Source organism: Mus caroli, unplaced genomic scaffold (assembly GCF_978045245.1).
Source record: "Mus caroli unplaced genomic scaffold, Mus_caroli_1 scaffold_20, whole genome shotgun sequence".
In the NCBI taxonomy this organism is placed as follows: Eukaryota; Metazoa; Chordata; class Mammalia; order Rodentia; family Muridae; genus Mus; species Mus caroli.
Genome location: NW_028227275.1, coordinates 57,533,456 through 57,545,939, shown reverse-complemented (window position 1 = coordinate 57,545,939; position 12,484 = coordinate 57,533,456). Strand labels below are relative to the sequence as shown.

The 12,484-nt window shown below is 51.0% G+C and overlaps 1 protein-coding gene across 2 annotated transcripts; it reads right to left on the bottom strand.

The window, feature by feature from the left end:
• Positions 1-5,237: 5,237 nt before the first annotated feature.
• On the bottom strand, positions 5,238-12,221 carry Tbc1d10c (TBC1 domain family member 10C). 2 transcript variants are annotated; one of them, XM_021152092.3, is made up of 10 exons: positions 12,022-12,221; positions 11,666-11,837; positions 10,848-10,947; positions 10,231-10,338; positions 10,038-10,144; positions 9,767-9,881; positions 9,104-9,169; positions 8,801-8,990; positions 6,208-6,362; positions 5,238-5,928 (listed from the first exon to the last, which is right to left on the bottom strand). In XM_021152092.3, exons 2-10 carry the CDS (start codon positions 11,809-11,811, stop codon positions 5,581-5,583), a joined length of 1,335 nt encoding a protein of 444 aa, XP_021007751.1. In that variant the 5' UTR covers positions 11,812-11,837; positions 12,022-12,221; the 3' UTR covers positions 5,238-5,580. The 2 variants fall into 2 exon arrangements, with proteins under 2 accessions (XP_021007751.1, XP_085690122.1); XM_085833996.1 differs by having other exon boundaries at positions 12,040-12,221.
• Positions 12,222-12,484: the final 263 nt, after the last annotated feature.

The following is a 12,484-nucleotide window of genomic DNA, read 5'->3' as shown; positions in this document are numbered from 1 at the left end:
CAGGACCCGGGTTCAATTCTTTTTGGTTGGTTGGTTGGTTTTTTGGTTTTTCTTTCTTTTTTTCTTTCTTCCTTTTTTTTTTTTTTTTGAGACAGGGTTTCTCTGTGTTCCCCTGGATGTCCTGGAACTCACTTTGTAGACCAGGCTGTCCTCGAACTCAGAAATTCGCCTGCCTCTGCCTCCCAAGGGCTGGGATTAAAGGCGTGCGCCACCACTGCCCGGCTTGGTTTTTGGTTTTTCAAGACAGGGTTTCTCTGTGTAGCCCTGGCTGTCCTAGAACTCACTCTGTAGACCAGGCTGGCCTCGAACTCAGAAATCCGCCTGCCTCTGCCTCCCAAGTGCTGGGATTAAAGGCGTGCGCCACCATGCCCTGCTTCAATTCTCAGCACCTACACAGTAGTTCTTAACTGTCTGCAATTCAAGTTCTAGGATATTTAACACCCTCTTCTAACCTCCTTGAACATCAGGCAAACACATGGCACACATATATACAAACAAGCAAAACACTTATAAACAAACAAATGAAAATGGCTGATAAGATGGCTCAGTCCGGGGGCTGGTGAGATGGCTCAGTGGGTAAGAGCACCCGACTGCTCTTCCAAAGGTCCGGAGTTCAAATCCCAGCAACCACATGGTGGCTCACAACCATCCGTAACGAGATCTGACTCCCTCTTCTGGAGTGTCTGAAGACAGCTACAGTGTACTTACATATAATCAATAAATAAATCTTTAAAAAAAAAAAAAAAAAAAAAAAAAAAAAAAAGAAAGATGGCTCAGTCCGTAAACACAGTGGTGCCACCCAGGCTGAGGTCAATCCTGAGAACCTGAGTTCAAACTGGAAACCAAAGAGCCAACCCTTGCAGATTGTCCTCTGACCTCTACACACATGCTACACATAGAGACAGACACACGCACACAACCAACACAAAACGTGAGCCTATGTCCTTTGTGTTTGACCTCTCTTACCCAAACTTTGCCCTGTCTGTATAACCCAGTCCTTTTTAGCCACGGTCAAGTAAGTCATTTATACCTTCTTTCACCGCAGTTTTCATGACAAAGATGCTCTGGCTTTGTGGATTCTGGAGCCTCTTTTGCCAGGTGCTATTCGGCCTTGCTGGGCGGTGCCAGAACTGGTCCAGTCTTCTGACCAGTATCATCATGATGGTTCAGTAATCTATATTATCTCATGAAAATCTGTCTCAAGAGTTACGAAAGGGGTGACCAATCCAAGTTGGGCAACTTCAGTTTGTGCTCCAGGCACTGAGATGTAGGGCAGGCATGTTGGCAGAGCTGTCTCAATGTCTTTGTCAGGAAAGAGGTAATGTCACCCAAGGCTGAGCTGGGTCGAGTTAGGATAGAGTGAGATAAGGTGACTGCCCCGATGTCATTATGAGAGTGAGATGGGCAGGTAAACCAAGAGGGAATCTGGGATAAGAGTGGTAATCTGCCCTTTATCTGTAGGGGAAAACTGAGAGTCTGAAAGATCTTGAAAATCTTTCCAATTCAAGAACTTGGCAGGAGGGGCACATCGTGGCTCTGAACCTGGGAGGCTGTGGGAAACTTTTGTAGTGGAAGAGAGTACAAAATGGAAATCAAGAGCTCCCTTTCTAGCTAGATGTGGTGGCACACGCCTTTAATCCTAGCACTCAGGAGGCAGAGGCAGGTGGGTCTCTTGAGTTCAAGGCCAGCCTGATCTACAAAGCAAGTTCCAGGGCTACCCAGAGAAATTCTTGTCTTGAGAAAAAAAAAAAAGTCCTCTTTCCCATCCTAGGATAGGGATTCATGTGGCCTTCCACTCACCTGTGTGAACCCTGCTGCTATCTCAGCTCATATCTTTTGGGACGATACAGGTCGGCAGACACCATCCCAGCTTCTGTCTCCACGGTTGACTAGATGTGCTTCCTGCCTCTGAGCCCCTTCCTAGGCAACTTTTGAAGGAGCTGCTAAGCTCATAGGAAATGGTTGCTCAGTTGCTCGTAGCATAAAGACACCTCGTTGCGGAGTCACTTGCCACTGTGTCACACCATTTAACCCAACAGGAGTGCATGGGTCCATGTTGCCTGGAGCAGACTGTCTTTTCCCAGCTAGTACAAAAGTTAGAAGGATTGGCACCGCTCTATGGAGGAGGGCCCATTAGAATGTGTGAACACACTGGGCAGTGGTGGCGCACTTCTTTAATCCCAGCACTTGGGAGGCAGAGGCAGGCGGATTTCTGAGTTCGAGGCCAGCCTGGTCTACAGAGTGAGCTCCAGGACAGCCAGGGCTATAAAGAGAAATCCTGTCTCGAAAAAAAAAAAAACAAAAGGGAACCCCCCCCCCAAAAAAAAACCCAAAGCTGGACGAGGAGGTACATGCCTTTGATCCCATCAGAAGCAGAGACATTTAGAAGTCTGTGAGTTTGAGGCTAGCCTAGTCTACATAGTGAGACCTGTCTCTAAACAAAAACAAACAAACAAAACCAGCCATTCACATATACGAGGCATACTTGTAATCCCAGTACTTGGAAGGTAGAGGTGGGTAGATCACTACCTGGTTTACATAGTGAACTCCAGGCCAGCCTGGGCTTTATAGACAGAAACTATCACAAACCAAAACAACTGTGCTTGCACAAGGAGGAACCTATTTCTCTTCTCTGACGTCTCAGAGTTGCCATGGAGATGGCTGGCAACAGGACCTGCTCAAGAGCTGCTGAGAGAATACTTCCCAGAGGAGGAATGGCAGTGACTCTGCCCTAGATAGGGTCCTGCTGGAAAGCACCTACTACCAGTGAACCACTGCTGCAGAGACTGTCTGAGCTCCTGGCTGAGGCAAAGGGTGTCCCATCCCCATGCTCTCCTAGAAGAGCTTATCTGTAGAGTGAAAGCAGCATGGGGGTGGCCTCCCCTACCAATTGCATGCCTGAGAGCCCCATGTTTGTTTGAGACAGGATTTCTGTGTGGCCCTAGCTTTCCTGGAACTTGTAGAGATTTATCTGCCTCTGTCTCCCGAGAGCTGACATTAAAAGTGTGCACCAGCCGGGCGTGGTGGCGCACGCCTTTAATCCCAGCACTCGGGAGGCAGAGGCAGGCGGATTTCTGAGTTCGAGGCCAGCCTGGTATACAGAGTGAGTTCCAGGACAGCCAGGTCTATACAGAGAAACCCTGTCTCTAAAAAAAAAAAAAACAAAAACAAAACAAAACAAAAAAAGTGTGCACCACCACTGCCCAGCAAGATCTCCACTTTTGCCCGTGCCAGGGCGCTGACTGGAGCCTCTGAGGTTATGTCCTGGCAATCCTAGCGGCCTCTGCCTCCCACTATGGTCTTGGGCTGCATGCTTAGCCTCCCAGGCCACTTTTCTCAAGTAAGACTGTCAGGACCTGGGCAGACACTGGGCAGGGAGTCTGAGGAACAGCGTCATGAACCCCAAGTGAAAAGATTATTAAGCTGCACTACCTCAGTGAGTGCAAACGATGAAAGGAGGGAGGCTCCAGAGGCCCCACATGTCTTTTTTCTGTCCCTTATGTAGAGGGGATGGAATCCAAGGCCTCACACAAGCCAGACAAGCACTCCTCCACTAAGCTACATCCCCAGTCCTGTTTCCTTTCTTGTTTTGAGACACAGTATCCCTAAGTGACCCAGCCTGGCCTTGAACTTAATAGGCCAGGCAAATCTTGGAACTTGTGTCTCTCCTGACTCAGTCTCCAGTGTAGCTGCAGCCTGGCTCTTCTAAGTATTTAACATAGGAGTCCTCCAGGAGAGTAGGCCAAAGTGGATGTCCAGGGTTGTTGGGGTCAGGGATTATGGGATGCCAAAAGTCGAGGTCAGGGTAAGCCTTTGGTCTCCATGGTAGTAAGGATTTGGCCAGTGAGTTCTTTCTGCTTCTAAGTCTCCATTTCCCTAGGGAAAGCACAGTCTGGTCTCCTGTAACTTTCCCTCCAAAGCAAGCTCTTGACAAACCCTTAATCCTCTTGCTCCCAGCTCCTAGAAGCTTGGATTACAGGTGTATATCCCCTGGCTTGGCTCACAGAAGGCATTTCTATAGCCCTGTGACTAGAACATTCCAGATCCAGATTTTAATAGGGGACCATGCCAAAGTCCCAACAGTGATAGGACTTTCCTACAGTGGCTCCACATCTATTATGGCTAAGTGTGTATGCTGGCACACCAGCACACCTTTGCACACCAGCTCTTTCTGCAACATTGTACCACAAGGAACTGATACCAGGGACTTGTCCTGAGCAGGGTAGTGTAATCACACCTTCAAGGATACACTGGCCTCTGATCTGTATCTTACACATATTAAAAATTGTATTAAAAAAATAAAAATAATTACATGGGGAGAAATCATATTAAAAAATAAAAAATTAAAAAGACAGGCTGGTGAGCCATGAAGAATAGCAGGTCTTAGCCCATTGTCTCAGAACATTGTAACATGTGCCCCTTCCTTCCTTCCTTAGGCATAGGAGTGGAAATTCTGGTCTCTCTCTGGCTCAGCACTGCCCCTTTCTCCTCCGGTGGAGCATCTCCCTCTTCACCTTTGCTCTGCTCAGTCCACTTCTGTTGCCTCCACCACTGCATGACTCCCATGGAAAGAAGGGCCTCCAAATACTGCTTCCCTGCTCTTGCCTTGCTCCCACCTTCCGGCGCTGGGAAGCTACCCAGGGAGTCAGAGAGCAACTAGGTCTCAACTCTGCAGAGACGAGCTAGCATCACATCTAGCCCTGCTGCCTTGGCAATGGCTCATATCCCAGGCACCCTAGGCACCCACAGGAGCAATTAGTGAGTGTGGGAGAGGGTTTCTATGGTGGCGGTCCCAAGGGCCTAGGGAAGAACAAGGGCCAGCAGGACCTTTCTCCTTTGTCCTGAGCACACTAGGCCTTTGTTCTTCTCTGGCTCTCTTTGACAGATGGGAGCAGGAACATGGTTAGGGAGGCCAACATGGTTTAAAGTCCCCCACCGAAGGGAGCCATGAGCCATCTAGGGGAGGCAATGGGAGGTTGAAGTGCCTCTCTGGGACTCAGCTGTCACTGGGGAGCCTTCCTCTGGAAGGTAGAGAAGTCTGACCTGTACCCTAGAGGCTGGCGCAACCTGGCTTACTACAGGCAGGCTCCCTTTCCCTGTAAACACCTTACGCAGTAGCCAATGGGCAGCCTTGGTGTGTCCCATGTGGGACAAGGACAGAAAGGGTGGATGCAGGCAGGAGAGAACACAACAATAAGTCCAGGGTGGAGAGTGGATGAATATTTGATCCAACTTTATCTAGTTATCTTCTCAGTCAGGCTTTATTTGAGGATTCCCTTGCAAGAAGCCCATGGGGAACCATATCTCAGCCATAGGCTTCATTCCCACAATCCTTCAGTGCTGGCTTTGATGCTGGCAATGGCAAGCACCAAACAGCTCCCCACAAGCTCCACTCAACAATCCTTCTTTCTTTATCTTTGTGCCTGATACAGTCCTTAAAGTGAGGAGACACTCCACTCCTCAAGGTGGTCCTTGCTGGAAACAGCAGAGTCACATAGCCCAGCAATAGAGTATATATTCCTGGGGCTGGCATCACTGCTCAGATGATTGAGATATGGTGGCACTAAGTGTATGGTGCACTTAGAATCGGGTGTCCAGGAAAGAGGCAGAGCCTCGTTGGGACCTGGAGGGGCCCTCAATAGGGGGTCCCCTGGCCCTTATCAGGAGTCCATGGAAAGTTTTACCCCGGGTCTGTGGCTTGCGCCGTGGTGGCTTGGGTTCCTCTGGGGGCTGCACCACAATTCGAGGTATCTCAGGTTTGGTGCTTTCGCGAACCCCTGCCAGCTGCTGGGACTCGAAGATGGCTTGGGCCCCAGGAAGGCGGGCCTGTGGCAGAGGGGCTGGTCCAGGGAGTGACTTGGAAAGCTGGGCTAGCTGGATCCTGATTTCCCGTTGCAGGTCTCGCTCAGACAGGGTTACACTGTGCACCTGTGGGGAACAGTTGATGTTAACTTTGCCTGGACTGGGGTGTCAGGAAGAAGGAAGCCTTGAGGTCCCCATGGGGCAGGCAGTACACAACCCCAGGAAGTGGCTGAGGGCTGAGACACAGCTTTGCGGAGACCTAAAGGAAGACAGTTGAGGCCTGGGGTTCTCACATTTTCTGCAGCTCAGAGCACAGGAACTACATCTTACTCTTACCCAGGCTTAGTCTTCCGAGCTATGCAGCATGGGGCAAGGCCATTGAGGATTGCTAAGAGAGATACCCACCTGGGACATGAAGATCTCTTCCTGCAGCTGGGTAGGGGGAATGGCTCGTAGGGCCCCCAATGTCTCCAGGAGCCCTGGGCATGCTGTGCGCTGTTCTACAGTGCCCAGTGCCAGGCGCATCAGTGTCAGCCCCACGCGGAACAGTACCTTAGCCCCTGCAGGGAAGGGAGTAGCTCACAGGAAACCAGCCTGAGCCCTCCCCCCTCAGTTATTCAGCTGAATCAGCCCTCAGCCACGCTCCTTCTACCTCTCTGCAGCTCGCTTCACCCAACAGAGGCATGGAAAAATGGCCAATGACTGTAACCTGCTTATTTTTTGAGACAGGGTCTCATGTAAACAGACCTCCATCTGCCTACATAGCTGAGAATGACCTTGACCTGCCAGAGCCTCCTTTCTCTTCCACTAGAGAGCTGGATAGCAGGCATGTGGCATCACAAGTGGCTTGGTGTTTTGTTATGTTTTTGTTTTGTTTTGAGATAGTTTTACTTTGTAGCTTAGGCTGCCTTGGAATTCTCGTGTAGTGCAAATTGGCCTTGAACTTGCAGCAATTCTCCAGCCTCTGCCTCCTGAGTTCTGGGATTACAGGTGGGGCCATCACGCCTGGCTATTTAGGGTGTGTGTGTGTGTGTGTGTGTGTGTGTGTGTACTATGTGCCTGCCAAATCACGTGCGAAGGTCACAAAATCTCTTGTAGGATTCAATTCTTTTCTTCTACCATGTGAGATCTGGAGATCAAACTCAAGTCATCAGGCTTGGGGGCAAGCACCCTTGCCCACTGAGCCACCTCACCAGCTCATACACCTGGCTTTTAGTTTTCTTGAGATAGTGGCTCACCCTGCAGGCCATGATGGCCTGGAACTATGTGACCCAGCCTTACCTTGAACTCACAGCAATCCTCCTGTCTCAGCCTCTGCACTGGAATTTTAAGTATGAATTATGATGCTTAGAAGGAATACTACAATTTGAGAGCACAGGATACTGAAGGAGCCAAGCCTGTCTCAGGATGGCAGACACTTCTAAGAAGGGTAGCTAACCAGGAGCCAGGGGCTGCTAACAATCTTATGCCAAGCCTTCTCTGACCTCAGCATCTTGTTTCTTTGAGGAGTACATGGGTCGGTGCCTATTAAGTACTTTCCATCTTGAATCCACCACCTTCTGATTCTAGAAAGGTTCTAATGCAGAACTTTTCTTCCTACAGCAAAAACATGGCACTCATGTACACACAGGCAAACACACACAAACACACAGAGACACCGAGACACATGCACACACTAACCCTTGCCAATCCTAGGACTTCACAATCCCTTTCTGGCATCCTCTAAACTGATAAGAGCAGCTAGCATGCCAGGGAGACCTAGTGACAACTGTAACTTATAAAGGAACAATTGCCACCGACAATGTCATCATTAAAGAGAGCCTGTGCAGTGCTTGTTCCCAGGTACAGAGGACAGGGATCAGATGGACCGCCATGATCAGCCCTCCCTCTGGGGTCTGAGGCTAGAGGGGGAGGTGACACGCATGCTTTGGATACTTGGCACATGATTTTCTTGCTTATTTTTTAAGTTCTGGAGACAGATCTCATGTAGCCCAGGTTGGCCTCAAATTCACTGTGTGGCCAAGGAGGATCATAAACCTCTGCTCTCTTGCTACTGTCTTCCAAGTGCTGTGATTGCAGGCATGGGCCCCCATGACCAATGTGATGTAGTGCTGGAGATTGGACCCAGGACTTATTGGTGTTTATTGCAAGCATTCTACCAACTGAGCTAGCACATTACCAGCCCTAACTTGAACCTGACTGTAGGAACGATCTCTAGACATGTGGGCAGCATGAAGCTGAGCCCTGAAGATCCAGAGTCCAACTTGGCTCTGCTCTGATACTCCTTCCACTCTCAGCACGCCCCCATCCCTTTTCCTACCCTTTACCTTTCCATGTCCTTCCTCCCAAGAGTCACTGAGCTGGCTGTGGCCTGGTCTTCCTGGCCTCTACCCTCCACCTGCTTGCCTTCTAGTTTACCTCCTCCATAGAGCAGCCAGAACTTCTTTACAAACAGCAACCACCTCCTGCTGCTCTCCTGACACTGTCACATCCCTTGATTTATTTTCTTCATGGCACTCATGACATTCTATAAATATCTTCTTAATTTAGGTACTGTCACCTCCTAGCCCCACCTCCACCAATGAAAGTTTCACAAGCTAGCTGTCAGAGGCAGCTTCGTGGGGCAGACTCCTTAGGAAGAGTCAAGAGCACAAGGCCCTGAGGAGGAGAACCTCCTATGGCTAGGGACCACGCCTAACTAAACCTTGCATGCCCCGAGCCTCACATTCCACGATATGTGCTTTGACCAACCCAGTTCCTGCACACAGACCCCAAACCCATCAGGGACTTTCCTAGCCTTGCTCTCAGCCTCCCACAGTGGTGTTTGTGACAACGTGGAGGCCCTCATTCATCATTCTGAGACTGTGCCCAGGAGATGGTCTGCTTTCTCCACAGACACACTCAGGTCCACGTGACAGAAGGTCCCAAAAGGGCTGATAGTGGGAACAACAAGCTCTGCAGATTCACAAATGTGAGCCAGCCCCTCAGCCCCACTTACCCTCACTGAGGAAGGCATCCCAGACGCGCAGTACTGTGGGGAAGGGCAGCGACCGAGTGAAGAGGCACAGGAACCACTCGGGCAGGTAGAGCAGGGGGCCGACGCCTACCTGCTGCAGGTGCTTGTGCACACGTGGGAGCAGCCGCCGCAGAAGGACCATGAACACTTCAGCATCCAGCTGTACGGCCTTCTACAGCCAGGCTCCTTATCAGTCTGACTAGCCATGCTGCAGACCTCCACTCCCAGACCCCAAGCTGCAGATACCCCACCGTCCATCTTCCACCTCCCGACCCAGCCTCTCACCATGTGGGGCCCATAGTAGCCAGGGAGGTAGACCTCGCAGATCTGCACCAAGCACCAGAAGGCCTCCTGAGGGCAGGGCACAGGCCAGTGAGTACTCATTCAGGAACTGTCCACAGAGTGGGAGGAGGGATGGGGACAGGCACAGGGGCCTGCATTCATGCCACTTCCACCCTGCCCTATCCTGGAGGTGAGAAGTTGGAAATCACAGGGCCTGGGGTTCTTTATTTGAGGGCCATAAGGCAAAAGTTGGGAGGTTTTCAGAGTTTATATCCCAGAATCCTAGGGTCATTTAGGTACCCCCCACGCCCTCCCGGGGCCAAGGCCATAGCGCTCCAGATCCCCAGTGCCACAAGTGAGAGATAGGGAACGCCAAGGTGAGGGGTGCTCCTAGCAAGTCTGGCCTTGGCACAGAATTCAGGGTCAACGTACAAGATGTTAAAGGGAAAGCGTTCCAGACTCCTGATCACTGCGATGAAATCAGGATCAAGAATAACAAATTTAATGGCTACTGAGACTGGTGGGCATGAGGCTTTGGCCATAAGAACAGTGCCTGAAGTAAAGGGACACAGATTTCTGAGGTCCAGTACCTGGGGTTGGGGTTGGGGGTGTGTGTCTCAGATCACTAGGGATTGAGGGTCTCAGAGCAGGGTCAAGGTCACTCACCTCTGGGGGCAGATGCATGAGCAGCACAGCAGCTACAGGTCCCTGAGCCTGGCAGTATCCCTGCTCTGGCCGGTACAGGGTGTAGGCCTTGAGAACCTGCAGCAGCCCCTGCTGCCTGTGCCAAAAGAGCTCATTAAGGCTAGCCTCCCAGGCATCCCTGCCTGCCCTCCCTCCGTGGCCTCTGCCCAGGCCAGAGACTCCCTCGTCCAAGGATGTAAAAGTAGAACTAAAGAATCTAGCATGAGGAGCATGGGTATCCCTGGCCTCGTACCCGTGTCCCTGGGGTGACACAAACATCTCATGTAGAGGAAACTGACGGTGCAAGTCTCTGCCAATGGTCTCCATCCACTGCGGGTCCCCAGGGGCTGCTGCCAGCTCCTGTTGGTGGGAGGAAGGGAGATATGGAGGGTCAGATGGCAGGGAGCTCTGAGAAGGGGTAGTAAAGATCCTGCCAACTTTCTTACCTGATAGGTGCCAGGGTTGTTCTTCTGACACATCTGGGCCCCACACAGTAGGGGCCAACACCGGGCGCGTAGGGCTGAGGGGATGCCCTTGCGGCACTGTATCTTTACCTGTGGGTGAGGTCAAGATGCATTGGGGTTACTTCTCCTGCTCTCCTGCAGGTCATAGGTACTCATGCACAGCTTGCTTGCTTCTTTCTTTTGTTCTTTTCCTTCCTTCCTTCCTTCCTTCCTTCCTTCCTTCCTTCCTTCCTTCCTTTTTTTGGTTTTTGGATACAGGGTTTCTTTGTGTAGCCCTAGCTGTCATGGAATTTACTCTGTAGACCAGGCTGGCCTCCAACTCATAGAGATCTGCCTGCCTTTGCCTTTTTTTTCCCTTTAAGACAGGGTTTCTCTGTGTAGCCCTGGCTATCCTGGAACTCACTCTGTAGACCAGGCTGGCCTTGAACTCAGAAATCCGCCTGCCTCTGCCTCCCAAGTGCTGGGATCAAAGGCGTGCGTGCACCACCATTGCCCAGGTCTAAGCACAGCTTTTCTTTGGTCAAGAGGCCACTTGGGAAGCAGAAGCAGGGGGACTGAGAACTTTGGGAACCAGTGTATGTACACCTCTTTTTCCTTACCTTCTTGTATCGTCGGGACATGGTCTTCTCCCAGTGTAACGTCATTTCCACCCATTTCATCTCTCGCTGGCGGATGAGGTCTGCAGAGGGTTGACAAAGCCTGGAGGCACCACACAACAGACACAGTATCAAAATTAAAGGAAGGGATTTGGGTTTCAATAGGGATAGAAACTGGACGGGCGTGGTGGCACATGCCTTTAATCCCAGCACTTGGGAGGCAGAGACAGGCAGATTTCTGAGTTTGAGGCCAGCTTGGTTTACAGAGTGAGTTCCAGGACAGCCAGGGCTATACAGAGAAACACTGTCTTGAAAAAAAAAAAAAAAAAGGGATAAAGGGATGGAAGCTGGAAAGACTAATGGGATGAGGAGGTGTATATTTAGGGTAGGTCTGTTTGGCTGTCCCCTAAAACAGAGACAGAGCTAACTCATAGGGGAAGCTAGGTGGATAGTGCCCTGGCCTGGAAGCCTGAAGAAGCCCTGAGTCTGAACCTGCTTCTGTTTCTAATCTGCTGTGCGATGTGTCAAGTTTCTGTCTGTGATTAACTGTGTAAGGGAAACCTGGAGAAGAGGATAGAAGACATCCAAATTTCCATCGGGGGTTCTTGGACCAGAGATTAAAAGGGAAAAGATGTTCAGCTTTAGGGGAAGGTGCAGATCCTCAGAGGATAAAGAGATAAAGCACACCCCCACCCCACCCCCACCCCACCCCGCCCCACCCCCACCCCACCCCCACCCCGCGGAACCGAGCAGTGACACCAGCTGAGTTCTGGGCTAGTGTCCTCAGTCTCTGGACCCTACTCACTCCCCTACTCACTCACCTCAGTTCACCTGAGTTGCCCCCAATGAAGCCATAACGGTCAGCCTGGCGATATGGACTGGACCCACTCAGCTCTGAGTCAGACCCGAGGGAGCTAGAATCATCTTGTAGTTCTGATAACAAGTCCTCTCCCAGGGCCTGGGCCATTCTGCCCTAGACCCCAGTGTCACTGGCTGCAAGACATACAGAGAGCCAGTGTGAACAGCCAAGACTTAGGCTGGGGATTCCAGCCACCAGTCCTCAGTCACAGGGGACTAAGCCCCCTCTTTTGCTGGGGAGTCGGGTAGACCCTGAGACCAAGTCTCTGTGCAGAGCCCCAGCCCCAAGCCTGGCCCCTACCCCAGCAGCCCCGCTCACCTCCTTGCAGCACCTCACCTCCTCCTCTCACTTCCTCCTCAGTCTCAGCTTCAGCAGCCTGCTGGGGGCCCCTCCCTGGTGGGGGGACTCTCCCCTTCCTCTGTGAGGTTCTTCCTGCTTGCCCTAGTGCCCGAGCCTCGAACTCCTCCCATCCACAGGATGCTGGGTGTATTGATTCCCTGGCTGGCCCAAATTGAAGATGACAGGCCACCTTCAGTTTTGAGGTTACTTGCAAGTAAAACCAATTTATGGTTCCAATAATAATTATCCTTTAAGCCGGGCGTGGTGGCGCACGCCTTTAATCCCAGCACTCGGGAGGCAGAGGCAGGCGGATTTCTGAGTTTGAGGCCAGCCTGGTCTACAAAGTGAGTTCCAGGACAGCCAGGGCTACACAGAGAAACCCTGTCTCGAAAAACCAAAAAAAAAAAAAAAAAAAAAAAAAAAAAAAAAAAAAAAAAAAAAA